General features: G+C 46.7%; 2 protein-coding genes across 2 annotated transcripts in view; one reads left to right on the top strand and one right to left on the bottom strand.

Annotated features, from left to right (window-relative positions):
* The window catches only part of LOC309816189 (protein FAM184B-like), a gene marked incomplete at its 5' end in the record, with an annotated part of 185,957 nt that overhangs the window by 92,849 nt on the left and 73,965 nt on the right, over positions 1 to 19,143 (bottom strand).
* On the top strand, positions 9,171 to 14,382 carry LOC309791784 (THO complex subunit 2-like). The gene has a single exon (XM_082600897.1). The coding sequence runs from the start codon at positions 9,366 to 9,368 to the stop codon at positions 14,205 to 14,207; it is 4,842 nt and encodes a 1,613-aa protein (XP_082457023.1). The 5' UTR covers positions 9,171 to 9,365; the 3' UTR covers positions 14,208 to 14,382.

The following is a 19,143-nucleotide window of genomic DNA, read 5'->3' as shown; positions in this document are numbered from 1 at the left end:
TGCCACCAGGGAAGTCCCACACCACCATCCTCTTGACGAGACATTCCAAAGTCACTGATTTTCAGAACCTTATTTTCACCTCCAGGCAGTTTCTTGCAGCAAGGTTCCTGTGTATACAATGTTTACTCGAGATTTGCCATCCAGAAGCAGCAGCTAATGAAAATTTCACTAACTGTTTTAGCTCGTCCTTCTTTCTCAGAAAGGAGAGGAAATCGCCTCCTGGAACCAGTTCCTTAATCATGTAGATAGGCTGTATTTGTGTGCGAACTTTGATAAATTTGACAGTACTGGGATGATTATATTGCTTGAGGATTTTGGCTTCTTGTAAAAATTTTAATTTCAGTTTCTGGGAAGGATCACCTTCACATGTTTTAACAGCAATAGCAGTTTTATCCTTTAATGTGCCCTTAAATGTGTCATCAGAATTTCCCTTGCCCAGTAATTGTGACATTTTCATGTTATGCCTTTTTTATTCTAATTGTGATCATGCTGATACCATGATTCTCTTTATTGGAACATTGACTGTTTCTGTAGTTAAAAAAATTGAGATGAAATTCGCATAAAATATGCCATTTAAAACTGGTTCTTAGTATATCCCTGTGTTGTGACCATCACCAGTAATTCCAGAACATCTCCATCACCCTCAGAAGAGAGCCTGCATCTGTTAGCAGTCACCCCCAACTCTCTCCTTCCTGCAGCCTCTGGCAACAACTAATATATTTTCTGTCTCTGTGGATTTGCCTGTTTTGGACATTTCATAAAAATGGAATCATGAAATATGTGGCCTTTGGTTATATGTGGCTTCTTTCACTTAGCATCATGTTTTCAAGGTTCATCCATGTTGTAGCATGTATCAGAACTCGATTTCTTTTTATAACTGAATACCATTCCATTGTATGGATGTGTACCACATTTTGTTTATCCATTCATCAGTGATGAACAGGAACAATGATTTGTAAGGATTAAAACTGTAAGTTCAACATTAATGTATCTATAATTATAATTGGTAATGTCAAGATTATACATGGTGTGAAGAGAATACTGTACAGAAACGATATGTAACTTATTTGTCAGCATACCATGCAAGTGTGATTATTTTCTAAGGCCCTTCTAGCTCTGGTTTTATGAATTATGTGAATGTAGTATTTTCATCAATAAAGTGTAATGCGTTAAGCCTTAGATTAAAATTTGAAAAAAAAAAAAAAAAAAAAGAGCACACAGAACTGTCTTAACTATTCCACTGCACTGACTCCCTAAGGCTAGTTTTGAGGATACTTTTGGCATCGTTAAGTTTGATTCCATAAATTCCCTGATCTGTAGGGAAATAGGGTACCCCTCCCCCCATTTCAGGGCTAATGAGATCTAGAATTCCTAGACCACTGATCCTTTCCATGGGTCAAAGGAGTAACATCAGTGAAGTGCTGGCGTACTAGGGAGTCCTTTCTTTGGGAAGATGCTGAGGGTGCAACCCAATCTTAGATCCCAGAGGCTCACCAAGGGGCAGAGGAGAGAAGCCCCGACCCGCAGAGCTACCTGCGCTGGTGGCGGAGCTGCAGCGCCTCCTGCCGGTGCTGTTCCACCTCGGCCTGCAGCCGCCGCACTGTTTCCTTGAGCTGCGAGTTGTCCTCCCAGAGGCCGCACCGCTCTCTCGGCTCCTGCTCGCCGGCGCCCTTGCCCGTCGGGGAGCCCGCCTGGCCCGGACCGGCCCCCTCCTAGGGAGAAAGCAGCCAGAAGAGCCGTTTGCAGGAGGCGCAGTGGCAGACAAGGGCCAGAGATGTGCCGCGGCAAAGACCCAGCCTGGAACCCAAATCGGGCTCCTGATTCAGGAGCTCACGTCTAGTCTCTTAAAGTTTCCTGCTTTGAGAGTTGGCCAAATGTGGCCCTCAAAAAGTCTAATAATGCTGGTGAGCCAAGAATGTGGCTTAAATGAAAACAAGCCCAACACTGCACATGTGTGGAGTGGGGGGGTGGGGGGGAAGGGGGGTAGGATGTCTCTGAGTCTCTTCTTGTTACGACACTAATTCACTAATTACCCCCCAAAGATCTCATTCCCAAATTCCATCCTATTGGTGGTTAGGGCTTCAACATGGGAACTTGGGGCGAAACCACACAGGGCAGGGGAAGGGGAGAGTGAATATTTGCTGAACGATAACAATGTCACATCACCTCACAGGATTCTGATACAGCGGGTCTGGGTACGTCCCAGCCCTGTGTCTTTTGAAAAAGGCTCCCAGGTGACTCTAAGGCCACCACAGTTGTAATCCACTGCCCCGCACTTGCCCTTGCCCGTCTCTTTACCTAGGGTGCCTTCCACACCCAACCATTCCTGCCTTGGTGATGCCTTCTCGACCCCTCAGGGGAGAGGCGACAAGCTTTCTCTTCTCTGAGAGCTAGATCCTCTCCGTGTAGAGGTTATAAGGAAGTGCACTGATTTGTTGAAATGCTGGTTTCCTCCACCAGACCAGCAGCTGTTCCGGGAAGGAGCCATCTCCTCTTCATCTTCCCAATCCTATAGCACCTAGCACAGTGGCTGGGATTCAGCAGGTGCCAAATGAATGCTTGCTGCGAAATGATGCTTGAATGTCAATGGTTCAGACAGAAATACAAAGACTGATATCCACCATTAAATGGGGTCAGCGTTCATCCCCGATTAGTGAATGTAGCAGTTTTCAAGTCCATGCAAACGGGCCTGAAGGTTTGTGCATCTGTTCCTTCCAAAGACTGAACAGCATTGCACAGGGAGCGTGTGCGGCCCAGGCCCTGTACCTCTTGGTTCCAGCCCTGGGGTTTGCATAGTGTGGGATGCCCATGGGCACCACCCGGCACTCACACCTGCATGACCTGAAGAGCCTGTGGGGTTAAAGTCCTGTGGGGCCACCCTTGACTGGTGGGAGGGAGAAGCTGCTGGATAAGTGCATCCCCCTCTGTACTTGGCTGCGACAGATTTGAGAATTCTTTCATGGGGCTCCTCAGAAGATCCCAGTGGATGCAACACCACTTACCTGCAGTGGTGGCCACGCTGGGAATGCATCCTGACGTTGCACCCCCCTTTCACTCCTGCTGCCTGGGGCTGTTCCTTCTTGTGGATATACTTCTTCTCTGTGGGGGACATCACCCAGGGCCTTGCTGTTCCTCCCGGAGGGTTCAGGGCTTCCCTCCAGTGAGGTGTAGGTGAGGATTGGGTGTGGATGACCAGGTACCGTCTCATCTACCCAGCCCGGGTCTCTCTCCGTAGCCCTCAGGCAAGCCTGTCATTCATTGCAGAGGGCCCAATATTGGGCCCTCCAGCCACCAGCTGTCACCATCCCACACTTCCCCTAGCTCCTTCCACAGGTCCAGGTGGCCCCCACCAGCCTAGAACATTTAATGGATCATATTCTGTTTTCCCTCTGCTAGACTTTACCAACTGAGCTGAACTCATCGTGATACATCATTTGTTAATGATTCTCATTAAGCACAGAAATTGTCTTCAGGTTCTCAGTACCAGCAAAATCTGGAATGAACCATCCCCATGTTCCTGCGGTCTTGAGCAGGGCTGGGACACCAACCAGTCGTGGTCGTCTGCACACCCTGGTGGAGACTCTACTGTGTGCAGAGCTGTGTGCCGAGCACTGGGGGTGGGGCAGGGGGATGAGATGAAGCAGACATGGCTTGTTCTCAAAGGATGCCTAGTCCAGGCGAGGAAACAAGGGAATCCATGAAGTGGTGGTTCTCCAACAGGACAGGCAGTAGAGGTGGGTGCCAGCTGAGCTATAGCAACAGGAAGTGCTCCAGGAGCTCAGAGGGTAGAGAGGTCACGGGTGTGGAGGGGAGGCCTGTAGCACGGAGGGACTGACTGGGCACTGAAGAGGGAGGAAGGGGTCCCAGGCAGGGGCCAGGGCACATGCAAAGGCAGTGAGGCAGGATGCAGAGCCTGCATTTAGAGCAGAGAGGGATATGCAGCCAGTGGGTAAAGGCTTTTCAATGCCAGACTGACCACTGGGAGCTTATTCTCACAGCAGTCGGGAGCCACTGAAGGCTTTACACAGATGCACTTTAGATGAATACCTGAAGCCGTATGTGGTGGGCTGGGGAGAGATGCCTGGGTTGTTAGGAGGTCCCTGTGCTACCCAGCAAGGTAGGAATTATGGAGGGCAAGGAGGGGGATGATGGGCCGAGTCTGACCAGAAAGTTCAAGGAGACTCAGCACTGACCTCTGGTGACAAGCTCACCTGTCCTCACAGGAACAGGGAGGTCTAGACGGGGAGTCTGTCTGGGGAGGTGTTCTGAGAAACTCTCTGCCGGTCTACAGGACGGACCCTGTCTGGCACCAGCACCCTGAGATCCCACTGCATGTGCATTTAAAATAACACGCTGCACTTAAAGCTTGTTTTTCCTTTCCAAAGATGGGAGCCTGCAGGCTCATCAAGTGTCCCCCAGGCCTGTGGAAAGAGAGGTTCTTCCCCCCTTCAGACAGGGGGTGACCGAGCACCCAGAGCCTCTCCCTGACACTGCTCCAAGAAGGGTGTGGCATGGGCAGGGCAGGGGTGCTGACCTCTGCAGTGCCGGCACGGTCCTTGCTGTCCCCTGGACACTGGCTGATGGCCTGTGGCCTGCCCACACTGCCCGGGGCCCTCAGCTCAGCCTGCAGCGCTTCCAAGTCCTTCTGGTGCTCAGAGCAGGCAGCCCGCTGCTCCGCCAGCTCCTGCCTCAGGGCCTCTGCAAAAGGAAGAGCAGTGGAAGGTCAGGAGCACGGTGAGGCCAAAGTCTCTTCTTCTGCAGGGACCACAGTCTCTGGGGTGGGCTGGAGTGGGGAGCTGCTGCAGGCACTGGTTCGAGTTCCCCAAACTTACTGACGTATTTCAAGAGAACAGTAACCACAATACCATGTATACAGCACTAAGTGTGTGAAACCCTTGAAAACCAGTTACGCCCTACCACCATCCTATCCACTATTATCCCTCCCATTTTACGAGAGAACAGAGCCTCAGAGAAGCTGAGCAAGTAGCCCAGAGCCACCCTGCTAATAAGCGGTAGAGTCAGGATTCAACACTTCCCACGGTTCTTCTTCCCTTGGGGCCACCTGCTTCGCCATTGCTGGTTAGTTAGGACGGGTGGTGGGCTAGGGTGGGACAGCCTGGGTCCAGAGCTGAACCCCGAGGCAACACCTGGCCACAGCACCAAGTCAGAAAACTAAGAAGAACGGGGAATTAGCAAATGACCCAGTGGCCTCTTCTGGGGGTGTGGGTCTCAAATCGGAAATGTTGACATTTGTGCCAATACTTAAGGAGACAAAACATTCACAGGTCCTACTTCTCATGGATGTAAGGTCCCAGCTGGATTGTGAAGGCAGGAGATGGTCACAGTGACTGGTACTACAGGCTATTCCATCAGTCTGGGTCCCAGAGTGAAGATTTTTTGCAGCAGAACAGCAGTCAACCTTTGATGGATATGTAGCAGAAGTGGTAAATAGGTCTTTGCTTTGTAAGCCACTCAGTCTGGGGGGATGTTTGTTACTGCAGCACAATCTAGCCTAGTGTGACTCAGTGTTATCGTCTCTTATCAATCAATCCTGGCCTCAGCACCACATGATGACCAAAAACAGAGACTTAGAAGCTCAAGAAAAAGATTTGTCAGAAGGACCCAGCAGAGTCCTGCTGATCTAACTGGGGAAATTCAGATGGCCTCATGGGAACTGGGGAGTCAGCAGACAGCTACAGCTGCCACCGTCTTCTCTGAAGCTGCATGAGCTCTTCCGCTGCTCCATCTCCGCATGGCCATGCTGGACTCCTGCTCCTCTTCCCACGCTTGCTTTTCCAGCTGCTCCATCTCCTTGCCCATGGCCCAAGGCTTGTTCTTTTCATAGTTCCAGAACATATCACCCCCTGTCCAAATCCTTCTCTGTATCTCTTGGTCCAAGTGTGAGAGAGTTTGGCCCAGTTCAGGTAAGTGACCGTTCTGATTCAGTCAGGTGAGGCTGGGTGGGCAGGAAGTCCATGTCTAGAACCCCTTGCCGTTTACAAAGGGCTTTATTGAACTATTTACAAAGGGAACCCGTAGCCAAGATTAGGCTCATTTTTAAGAATTGCATTGGTTTAAGTATCTGGTGTTGCTCTTGTAATTTAATTTACACTCTCCCTATTTCTGATGTTCTCGGTGTTCATTTACATTTTTCTGTGTTACTAGGTTTCTTCTTTATGAGCCACCTCGAAACCTTTGTGGAATAGCTGGGCAATAAATAGAGAGCTCTTCCAATTATGTTCATTTGTTCATTAAGTATTTATGGAGCACCTACCATGTGCTAAACATGGTTCTGAGTGCTGGCGGCACAGCGGTGAGAAGGTCCTAGCCTTCATGGAGCCAACATTCTAAACAGGGGAGTCAGTTAAGGAGAGTAGCTGAGAAATAAAAATAATTCAAGTTGAGATGAAGGTAATAAAGGGAGTACCCTGGGTGACACACAGAGAGGAGCTACCCTGGTGTGCTCAGTGAAAGCTTCCTGTGTCAGGACCTGCAGGTTGAAAAACATCAGCCATGCCAAGAAATGGTGGATGATGTTGCATTCCAGGCAAAGAGGACAAATGGGCAAAGGCCCTAAGTTCGGAAGTACCTGGAAGAACAGTAAGAAAGCCAAGGAAGCTGGAGCTCGGTGAGTGGAGTGAAAAATGTACAAGATGAGGCTGCAGAGACAAGCAGGACCAGATCGTGGAAATCCGAAGGGACCACAGGAAAGAGTTTGGATTCGCACACTGAGATGTCCTTGAATCATTCTGGAGAGAGGAGCGACCAATAGACAGTGCAGACAACAGACCATAGGGAGGAGGAGTGAGGTTGGCAGTTGAGACACCAGTTAGGTGCGAGATGCCGCAGACCGGGAAATGGATGATGGGGCTTGGATCAGGGTGGTAACGCCGGAGATGGAGAAAAGTGGAGGGACTGGGGACATTTCTAGAGATCTTGTCTAAGGATTGGATTGGGGTGGTAAAGGAAAGTGGCAGGACTTTGGAGTCAGATTTTAAGCCACTTTAAATCTCTAAGCCCATCATGGGGAGTCGATAAAATCATGTATTTAGAGCTCCTATTGCCTGGCATGCAATACCCACTGAGTGAAAACTGTCCTCTCCTCTCCTTTATCCCTCTTGTGGGAACGGTAAGCACTCGATGCCTTCGGTTGAGCTTTTTCTCCCACCTGCTTCTCTTAGCTGGTTGCTCTTCTGCTCAACACTCTATGTCCTGCTGCCTTTACACACAAGTACACACACACTTTCTCTCTCAGATAAAAACATCAGCCGTGTTTAAAGGACATCTCTGTAAGAGTCTCCAGAGAGGTATTTCAAAAAGGTTGCTTGTTTGCAGGAGGATTTTTCTAAAAGGGTAGAGTATCCGTTTTCTTTCTGCTGTAAGCAAGAAGAAACCCAACTCTAACCATCTTATACAAGAAAATGTATCATCCCACTTAACAGCAAGTCCGTGGGAGGGAAAATCACTGGCACAGAATGTTATTAGGTTTCTTCCTTATGAGCCCCCTCGAAACGTTTGTGAAATAGCTGGGCAAAAACTAGAGAGCTCTTCCCATTAGGTTCATTTGTTCATTAAATATTTGTTCACAGATTGACAACATCATCAGGAGCCCATGTTCTGTCCATCCTTCTGCACTGCTATCCCTGACGTGTGGGCATTGTCTTCAGGATGTTGGCCCCCTTGGTCGTTAAATGGCGGCCTCAGTTGTGCACATCCTATCCAGATAGAGGCACGTTCAGGGGAAGGAGAAGGAACTCTACATTCCCATATCTCACTCTCAAGAGTGGCAAGGGAGGCGGGTCATGGGAAAGCATGGCAGTTATCCTGGGACCTGTGGGCAGGACTTACTGACTTGCTTCTAACAGATACAATATGGAAAGAGGAGGAAAGTATGCTCTAGTGGAGAAAACTGACAGACATCACCTAACCCAGGTGATCAATGATAACATCACCAGGAAAAAGTCACATTGATATCGTGTACCCCGAATTAGATGTGATGAGCAGGTCACTTCATCTCTGCGGTGTGCTTCCCCCAAATGCATAACCCCAGTGGATTCATGAGAAAACCTCAGACAAACCTCAACTGAAAATTCCTGACCACCACTCACCAAAGTATCTGAACCATGAAAGACAAGGAAGACTGAATAATATCACAAATTACAAGAGACTAAGGAGACACGACAATGAAATGAATGAGGTAAACTGGATGGCCTCATGGAGCAGAGAGAGGGCATTAGTGGAGTAACTGGCAAGATCCAAATAAAGTCCAGAATTTAGTTAATGGTAATGTACCAATGTTCATTTCTTAACTTTGACAATGTACTGTTGGTATGTGAGATGTCGACACTGGGAGAGGTAAATCACGCTGTCTTTGAAGCTCTTCTGTAAATCTAAAATTATTATAAAATAAAAAGTTTTTTTGATTCTCTTTTTATTTTTTAAATTCTATAGTATTTTACAATTTTCAAAAGTTTCACACACATGATTTCATGTAATCCCATAATAACCATTTTTTTAAATCCCCTATCCCTATACTGACCATATACTGACCTATACTGACCATCAGCTATCACTTTTCTTAACCTTGGGGGCACTAAGGGATCCTCAGACCAGCCTCAGGGGGCCTGACACCTTCTGAAAGTACATGCATATTTTTGTGTGATGATATCCTTCTCCAGGAGAGGGACATCGTTTTCCTCACCTGGAGGGGGCTGTAATCGGAAATGGTTAGGAGCCCCTCCTCTGGTCCAGTCTCCTTATTCCAGTGTCACATGGTGAGTCTCTAACTGAATTTAAGGTGCTCCACCTTGGCCAGGTGGATTCATGGCTGTTTCTCAGATGAGCCTCAGGCCTACTTTCACTTGAACTTTATGCCAGAGACTGGAACATTCCAACTCTGGGGTGAAATGGACAAATGCCTTCAAAGATACAAACTACCAAAGCTCACTCAGGAAGAAACAGATAACTTGAAAAGTCCTATATCTATTAATGAAATTAAAGTTGTAGTTATAAACTTTCCAGCCAGGGAAAAAGAAGGCCATGAATTCAGGACTTGATAATCAAGGGCTATCCAGCCTGGACAAGGCAGCCACCACAATTTACCAAGTGCCAGGGGCAGTGCTAAGCATCTTCCTATACATTTCCTATACATTTCACTGCATTCTACAACAGCCCTGAGAGGGGGTGGTGTTTTCTACATTTTACAGGTAAGGGCAGAGTCTTGGAGAGATGAGCAGACTCGCCCAACGTCACGCAGCTAATTATGAGCACACAGACGCGGCTCCCGGCATTCCCGTGGGCGGTGCTCCCCTTCGACCCCTCGCTCGCCTGCTGCACATCGGGTTTTTGCTCCTAGTGAGGGGAAGATGGCGGACGCAGCTGTCGTGCTTCCCGCAGAGTGGATAAAGAACTGGGAGAAATCAGGGAGAGGTGAATTTTTGCATTTATGCCGGATCCTCAGTGAACATAAAAGCCATGATAGTTCAACTTATAGAGATTTCCAGCAAGCTCTTTATGAGTTATCATACCATGTCGTTAAAGGAAATCTAAAGCATGAACAGGCATCTAATGTTCTTAACGACATTAGTGAATTTTGTGAGGATATGCCCTCCCTTCTTGCTGACGTATTCTGCATATTAGATACTGAGACAAATTGTCTAGAAGAAAAAAGCAAGAGAGACTGTTTTACACAGTTGGTATTAGCATGTTTGTATTTCGTTTCAGACACAGTTCTAAAGGAACGCTTGGATCCAGAAACACTGGAATCGTTAGGGCTTATCAAACAATCACAGCAATTCAATCAAAAGTCAGTGAAAATCAAGACAAAACTCTTTTATAAGCAGCAAAAATTTAATTTGTTAAGAGAAGAAAATGAAGGTTATGCCAGGCTGATTGCTGAATTGGGGCAAGATCTATCTGGAAATATTTCTAGTGATTTGATCTCAGAAAATATCACATCTTTAATAGGATGCTTTAATCTGGATCCCAATAGAGTTCTGGATGTCATTTTAGAAGTGTTTGAATGCAGGCCAGAACACGATGACTTCTTTATATCTTTATTAGACTCTTACATGAGTATGTGTGAACCGCAAACACTGTGTCATATTCTTGGGTTCAAATTCAAGTTTTACCAGGAACCAAATGGAGAGACTCCTTCATCTTTGTACAGAGTTGCAGCAGTACTTCTACAATTTAACCTTATTGATTTCGATGATCTTTATGTACATCTTCTTCCAGCTGATGATTGCATTATGGATGAACACAAGCGAGAAATTGTAGCAGCTAAGCAGATTGTTAGAAAACTTACAATGGTTGTACTGTCTTCCGATAAAATTGACCAACGAGAGAAAGAAAAGGAAAAAGAAGAGGAGAAAGTGGAGAAGCCACCTGACAACCAAAAACTTGGTTTGTTGGAAGCCTTGTTAAAGATTGGTGATTGGCAGCATGCACAGAACATTATGGATCAGATGCCTCCATACTATGCAGCTTCACATAAACTAATAGCCCTTGCTATTTGCAAGCTTATTCATATAACTATTGAGCCTCTCTACCGAAGAGTTGGCGTTCCTAAAGGTGCTAAAGGCTCACCTGTTGATGCTTTGCAAAACGAGAGAGCACCAAAACAAGCAGAGAGCTTTGAAGATTTGAGGAGAGACGTCTTCAATATGTTCTGTTACCTTGGTCCTCACCTTTCTCACGATCCCATTTTATTCGCAAAAGTGGTGCGGATAGGCAAGTCATTTATGAAGGCGTTTCAGTCTGACGGAAGCAAACAAGAAGATAAAGAGAAGACGGAAATTATCCTTAGCTGCTTGCTTAGCATTACTGGCCAGGTATTACTTCCATCTCTTTCTTTGATGGGCTGCAATGCTTGTATGTCTGAGGAACTGTGGGGAATGTTTAAAACATTTCCATACCAGCATAGATATCGTCTGTATGGCCAGTGGAAGAATGAAACTTACAACAGTCATCCACTTCTAGTAAAAGTTAAAGCTCAAACAATAGACAGAGCCAAATATATCATGAAGCGTCTAACCAAGGAAAATGTGAAGCCCTCTGGAAGACAAATTGGGAAGTTGAGCCACAGCAATCCAACCATTTTGTTTGATTATATCTTGTCACAAATACAGAAGTATGATAACCTAATAACGCCTGTAGTGGATTCATTGAAATACCTCACGTCACTGAATTATGACGTCTTGGCCTATTGTATCATTGAAGCTTTAGCTAATCCAGAAAAGGAGAGAATGAAACATGACGACACAACCATCTCAAGCTGGCTTCAGAGTCTGGCTAGTTTCTGTGGTGCAGTTTTTCGTAAATATCCAATTGATCTTGCTGGTCTTCTTCAATATGTGGCTAATCAGCTAAAGGCAGGCAAAAGTTGTGACCTGCTTATATTGAAAGAAGTGGTACAGAAAATGGCAGGGATAGAAATTACAGAAGAAATGACAGTGGAGCAACTAGAGGCCATGACTGGTGGAGAGCAACTAAAAGCTGAGGGTGGTTACTTTGGCCAGATAAGAAACACTAAAAAATCCTCCCAGAGATTAAAGGATGCACTATTAGACCATGATCTTGCTCTTCCTCTCTATGTGCTTATGGCTCAGCAGAGGAATGGGGTAATCTTTCAGGAAGGTGGAGAGAAACATTTGAAACTTGTGGGAAAGCTCTATGATCAGTGTCATGATACCCTGGTACAGTTTGGTGGCTTTTTAGCGTCTAATCTAAGCACAGAGGATTATATAAAGCGAGTGCCTTCAATGGATGTGCTCTGTAATGAATTTCACACACCCCATGATGCAGCATTTTTCCTGTCTAGGCCAATGTATGCACACCGTATTTCGTCCAAGTATGATGAACTTAAAAAATCAGGGAAGGGAAATAAACAGCAACATAAAGTTCACAAGTACATTACATCATGTGAAATGGTGATGGCTCCTGTGCATGAAGCAGTGGTTTCCTTATGTGTTTCCAAAGTCTGGGATGACATCAGCCCTCAGTTCTATGCCACATTCTGGTCACTGACAATGTATGACCTTGCAGTTCCACATACCAGCTATGAACGGGAAGTCAATAAACTTAAAGTCCAGATGAAAGCAATTGATGACAATCAGGAAATGCCTCCAAATAAAAAGAAAAAAGAGAAGGAGCGATGTACTGCCCTTCAGGACAAGCTTCTTGAAGAAGAAAAGAAGCAGATGGAACATGTACAGCGAGTGCTACAGAGACTGAAACTGGAAAAGGACAGTTGGCTTTTAGCAAAATCTACCAAAAATGAGACCATCACAAAATTTCTACAGCTGTGTATATTTCCTCGATGCATTTTTTCAGCAACTGATGCTGTTTACTGTGCTCGTTTTGTTGAATTGGTACATCGACAGAAAACTCCAAAGTTTTCCACACTTCTTTGCTATGATCGAGTTTTCTCTGGTATAATTTACACAGTCGCAAGCTGTACTGAAAATGAAGCTAGTCGATATGGAAGATTCCTTTGCTGCATGTTAGAGACTGTGACCAGGTGGCACAGTGATAGAGCCACATATGAAAAGGAATGTGGAAATTATCCAGGATTTCTTACTATATTACGGGCAACTGGTTTTGATGGTGGAAATAAAGCCGATCAATTAGACTATGAAAATTTTCGACACGTTGTACATAAATGGCACTACAAACTAACCAAGGCATCGGTACATTGCCTTGAAACAGGCGAATGTACTCACATCAGGAATATCTTGATTGTGCTAACAAAAATACTTCCTTGGTACCCAAAAGTTTTGAATCTGGGTCAGGCTTTGGAAAGAAGAGTGCATAAAATCTGCCAAGAGGAGAAAGAGAAGAGGCCAGATCTATATGCATTGGCTATGGGCTACGCTGGGCAGTTGAAAAGTAGAAAGTCATACATGATACCTGAAAAGGAGTTTCATCACAAAGACCCCCCTCCGAGGAATGCAATTGCCAGTATACAAAATGGGCCTTGTAGTGGGCTTTCTTCATCGTCAACAGGAAGTGCACCTAAATCGGTTGAAAGCAGTAACGATGAGACTGATAAATCAAGGGAGAGATCTCAGTGGAGTGTGAGAGCAGTTAATAAAGCTTCTAATGCCACACCAAAAGGGAATTCAAGCAATGGAAATAGTGGCTCTAACAGCAAAGCTGTTAAAGAAAATGGCAAAGAAAAAGGGAAAGAGAAAGAAAAAGAGAAAAAAGAAAAGACTCCAGCTACTACTCCAGAGGCCCGAGTACTTGGTAAAGATGGTAAAGAAAAACCAAAGGAAGAACGGCCAAGTAAAGATGAAAAAGCAAGAGAGACGAAGGAAAGAACACCTAAGTCTGACAAAGAGAAAGAAAAATTCAAGAAGGAAGGAAAAGCTAAAGATGAGAAATTCAAGACCACTGTCCCCAATGCAGAATCAAAGTCGACTCAAGAAAAGGAAAGAGAGAAGGAGCCATCCAGAGAAAGAGATATAGCAAAGGAAATGAAATTAAAGGAAAATGTTAAAGGAGGAGAGAAGACACCAGCTTCTGGGTCCTTGAAGTCACCTGTTCCCCGATCAGATATTGCAGAGGTTGAAAGGGAACTAAAACGTCGCAAAATTGATACCTACCCTTCTCCATCACATTGCTCAACAGTACTTCCCAAAGTTCCTCTGGGTTCTGAGAGCTATGCCAGCTCACCTGTCATCTCCATTCATTTTCTACAGGACAGTCTCATCAAACTCAAGGAATCTTCAGCAAAGCTCTACATTAATCATACTCCTCCACCACTGTCCAAGAGTAAGGAGAGAGAAATGGACAAGAAAGATTTGGACAAGTTGAGGGAAAGATCCAGAGAAAGAGAAATAAAAGATGAAAAGGACAGGAAAGAGCGGAAAAGGGATCACTCAGACAGTGACCGAGAAGTGCCACCAGACTTATTAACCAAGAGGCGGAAAGAGGAACATGGAACAATGGGGGTTTCAAAACACAAAAGTGAGAGTCCGTGTGAGTCTCCTTATCCAAATGAGAAAGACAAGGAAAAGAATAAGTCAAAACCGTCAGGCAAAGAAAAAGGCGGTGACTCATTTAAATCTGAAAAAATGGATAAAATCTCCTCTGGTGGCAAAAAGGAGTCCAGGCATGATAAAGGAAAGATAGAAAAGAAAGAGAAATGGGACAGTTCAGGAGGAAAGGAAGAGAAGAAACAGTCCTCGGACAAGCACAGATAATGAAGACTTTCAATCAAGGGTATGGACAGACCCCTAAGCTGAAGGTCTCCTAGAGGAGGACGCCAAAGCTCCATGCGTCACTCTCAGAATGGTATCTCCTATAATTAAGAGCTTCTGGTGCTGTCCATTTAATGGGAATCTGCTTTAAATCAGAAGATGAATACACACCACCATCCTCTTTTTTTAAATAAATTTATATATTTATTTATTTTTGGCTGCACTGGGTCTTCGTTTGTTGCACGCGGGCTTTCTCTAATTGCGCGAGCAGGGGCTACTTTCCGTTGCGGTGTGTGGGCTTCTCACTGCGGTGGCTTCTCTTGTTGCAGAGCTCAGGCTCAGGGCCCGCGGGCTTCAGTAGTTGTGGCACGTGGGCTCAGTAGTTCCGGCTCACGGGCTCTAGAGCGCAGGCTCAGTAGTTGTGGTGCACGGGCCTAGCTGCTCTGCGGCATGTGGGATCTTCCCAGACCAGGGCTCAAACCTGTGTCCCCTGCATTGGCAGGCGGATTCCTAACCACTGTGCCACCAGGGAAGTCCCACACCACCATCCTCTTGACGAGACATTCCAAAGTCACTGATTTTCAGAACCTTATTTTCACCTCCAGGCAGTTTCTTGCAGCAAGGTTCCTGTGTATACAATGTTTACTCGAGATTTGCCATCCAGAAGCAGCAGCTAATGAAAATTTCACTAACTGTTTTAGCTCGTCCTTCTTTCTCAGAAAGGAGAGGAAATCGCCTCCTGGAACCAGTTCCTTAATCATGTAGATAGGCTGTATTTGTGTGCGAACTTTGATAAATTTGACAGTACTGGGATGATTATATTGCTTGAGGATTTTGGCTTCTTGTAAAAATTTTAATTTCAGTTTCTGGGAAGGATCACCTTCACATGTTTTAACAGCAATAGCAGTTTTATCCTTTAATGTGCCCTTAAATGTGTCATCAGAATTTCCCTTGCCCAGTAATTGTGACATTTTCATGTTATGCCTTTTTTATTCTAATTATGATCATGCTGATACCATGATTCTCTTTATTGGAACATTGACTGTTTCTGTAGTTAAAAAAATTGAGATGAAATTCGCATAAAATATGCCATTTAAAACTGGTTCTTAGTATATCCCTGTGTTGTGACCATCACCAGTAATTCCAGAACATCTCCATCACCCTCAGAAGAGAGCCTGCATCTGTTAGCAGTCACCCCCAACTCTCTCCTTCCTGCAGCCTCTGGCAACAACTAATATATTTTCTGTCTCTGTGGATTTGCCTGTTTTGGACATTTCATAAAAATGGAATCATGAAATATGTGGCCTTTGGTTATATGTGGCTTCTTTCACTTAGCATCATGTTTTCAAGGTTCATCCATGTTGTAGCATGTATCAGAACTCGATTTCTTTTTATAACTGAATACCATTCCATTGTATGGATGTGTACCACATTTTGTTTATCCATTCATCAGTGATGAACAGGAACAATGATTTGTAAGGATTAAAACTGTAAGTTCAACATTAATGTATCTATAATTATAATTGGTAATGTCAAGATTATACATGGTGTGAAGAGAATACTGTACAGAAACGATATGTAACTTATTTGTCAGCATACCATGCAAGTGTGATTATTTTCTAAGGCCCTTCTAGCTCTGGTTTTATGAATTATGTGAATGTAGTATTTTCATCAATAAAGTGTAATGCGTTAAGCCTTAGATTAAAATTTGAAAAAAAAAAAAAAAAAGAGCACACAGAACTGTCTTAACTATTCCACTGCACTGACTCCCTAAGGCTAGTTTTGAGGATACTTTTGGCATCGTTAAGTTTGATTCCATAAATTCCCTGATCTGTAGGGAAATAGGGTACCCCTCCCCCCATTTCAGGGCTAATGAGATCTAGAATTCCTAGACCACTGATCCTTTCCATGGGTCAAAGGAGTAACATCAGTGGAGTGCTGGCGTACTAGGGAGTCCTTTCTTTGGGAAGATGCTGAGGGTGCAACCCAATCTTAGATCCCAGAGGCTCACCAAGGGGCAGAGGAGAGAAGCCCCGACCCGCAGAGCTACCTGCGCTGGTGGCGGAGCTGCAGCGCCTCCTGCCGGTGCTGTTCCACCTCGGCCTGCAGCCGCCGCACTGTTTCCTTGAGCTGCGAGTTGTCCTCCCAGAGGCCGCACCGCTCTCTCGGCTCCTGCTCGCCGGCGCCCTTGCCCGTCGGGGAGCCCGCCTGGCCCGGACCGGCCCCCTCCTAGGGAGAAAGCAGCCAGAAGAGCCGTTTGCAGGAGGCGCAGTGGCAGACAAGGGCCAGAGATGTGCCGCGGCAAAGACCCAGCCTGGAACCCAAATCGGGCTCCTGATTCAGGAGCTCACGTCTAGTCTCTTAAAGTTTCCTGCTTTGAGAGTTGGCCAAATGTGGCCCTCAAAAAGTCTAATAATGCTGGTGAGCCAAGAATGTGGCTTAAATGAAAACAAGCCCAACACTGCACATGTGTGGAGTGGGGGGGTGGGGGGGAAGGGGGGTAGGATGTCTCTGAGTCTCTTCTTGTTACGACACTAATTCACTAATTACCCCCCAAAGATCTCATTCCCAAATTCCATCCTATTGGTGGTTAGGGCTTCAACATGGGAACTTGGGGCGAAACCACACAGGGCAGGGCCTTCGGGGAGAGTGAATATTTGCTGAACGATAACAATGTCACATCACCTCACAGGATTCTGATACAGCGGGTCTGGGTACATCCCAGCCCTGTGTCTTTTGAAAAAGGCTCCCAGGTGACTCTAAGGCCACCACAGTTGTAATCCACTGCCCCGCACTTGCCCTTGCCCGTCTCTTTACCTAGGGTGCCTTCCACACCCAACCATTCCTGCCTTGGTGATGCCTTCTCGACCCCTCAGGGGAGAGGCGACAAGCTTTCTCTTCTCTGAGAGCTAGATCCTCTCCGTGTAGAGGTTATAAGGAAGTGCACTGATTTGTTGAAATGCTGGTTTCCTCCACCAGACCAGCAGCTGTTCCGGGAAGGAGCCATCTCCTCTTCCTCTTCCCAATCCTATAGCACCTAGCACAGTGGCTGGGATTCAGCAGGTGCCAAATGAATGCTTGCTGCGAAATGATGCTTGAATGTCAGTGGTTCAGACAGAAATACAAAGACTGATATCCACCATTAAATGGGGTCAGCGTTCATCCCCGATTAGTGAATGTAGCAGTTTTCAAGTCCATGCAAACGGGCCTGAAGGTTTGTGCATCTGTTCCTTCCAAAGACTGAACAGCATTGCACAGGGAGCGTGTGCGGCCCAGGCCCTGTACCTCTTGGTTCCAGCCCTGGGGTTTGCATAGTGTGGGATGCCCATGGGCACCACCCGGCACTCACACCTGCATGACCTGAAGAGCCTGTGGGGTTAAAGTCCTGTGGGGCCACCCTTGACTGGTGGGAGGGAGAAGCTGCTGGATAAGTGCATCCCCCTCTGTACTTGGCTGCGACAGATTTGAGAATTCTTTCATGGGGCTCCTCAGAAGATCCCAGTGGATGCAACACCACTTACCTGCAGTGGTGGCCACGCTGGGAATGCATCCTGACGTTGCACCCCCCTTTCACTCCTGCTGCCTGGGGCTGTTCCTTCTTGTGGATATACTTCTTCTCTGTGGGGGACATCACCCAGGGCCTTGCTGTTCCTCCCGGAGGGTTCAGGGCTTCCCTCCAGTGAGGTGTAGGTGAGGATTGGGTGTGGATGACCAGGTACCGTCTCATCTACCCAGCCCGGGTCTCTCTCCGTAGCCCTCAGGCAAGCCTGTCATTCATTGCAGAGGGCCCAATATTGGGCCCTCCAGCCACCAGCTGTCACCATCCCACACTTCCCCTAGCTCCTTCCACAGGTCCAGGTGGCCCCCACCAGCCTAGAACATTTAATGGATCATATTCTGTTTTCCCTCTGCTAGACTTTACCAACTGAGCTGAACTCATCGTGATACATCATTTGTTAATGATTCTCATTAAGCACAGAAATTGTCTTCAGGTTCTCAGTACCAGCAAAATCTGGAATGAACCATCCCCATGTTCCTGCGGTCTTGAGCAGGGCTGGGACACCAACCAGTCGTGGTCGTCTGCACACCCTGGTGGAGACTCTACTGTGTGCAGAGCTGTGTGCCGAGCACTGGGGGTGGGGCAGGGGGATGAGATGAAGCAGACATGGCTTGTTCTCAAAGGATGCCTAGTCCAGGCGAGGAAACAAGGGAATCCATGAAGTGGTGGTTCTCCAACAGGACAGGCAGTAGAGGTGGGTGCCAGCTGAGCTATAGCAACAGGAAGTGCTCCAGGAGCTCAGAGGGTAGAGAGGTCACGGGTGTGGAGGGGAGGCCCGTAGCACGGAGGGACTGACTGGGCACTGAAGAGGGAGGAAGGGGTCCCAGGCAGGGGCCAGGGCACATGCAAAGGCAGTGAGGCAGGATGCAGAGCCTGCATTTAGAGCAGAGAGGGATATGCAGCCAGTGGGTAAAGGCTTTTCAATGCCAGACTGACCACTGGGAGCTTATTCTCACAGCAGTCGGGAGCCACTGAAGGCTTTACACAGATGCACTTTAGATGAATACCTGAAGCCGTATGTGGTGGGCTGGGGAGAGATGCCTGGGTTGTTAGGAGGTCCCTGTGCTACCCAGCAAGGTAGGAATTATGGAGGGCAAGGAGGGGGATGATGGGCCGAGTCTGACCAGAAAGTTCAAGGAGACTCAGCACTGACCTCTGGTGACAAGCTCACCTGTCCTCACAGGAACAGGGAGGTCTAGACGGGGAGTCTGTCTGGGGAGGTGTTCTGAGAAACTCTCTGCCGGTCTACAGGACGGACCCTGTCTGGCACCAGCACCCTGAGATCCCACTGCATGTGCATTTAAAATAACACGCTGCACTTAAAGCTTGTTTTTCCTTTCCAAAGATGGGAGCCTGCAGGCTCATCAAGTGTCCCCCAGG

Source organism: Mesoplodon mirus (genome assembly GCF_964341445.2).
Source record: "Mesoplodon mirus genome assembly, chromosome: 2".
In the NCBI taxonomy this organism is placed as follows: domain Eukaryota; kingdom Metazoa; phylum Chordata; class Mammalia; order Artiodactyla; family Ziphiidae; genus Mesoplodon; species Mesoplodon mirus.
This window is presented reverse-complemented; position numbering and strand designations above follow the sequence as displayed.

What these genes read in the sequence shown, in the direction of transcription:
- LOC309791784 (XM_082600897.1), top strand. Translation starts at nt 9,366, where the DNA reads ATGGCGGACGCAGCTGTCGTGCTTCCCGCAGAGTGGATAAAGAACTGG.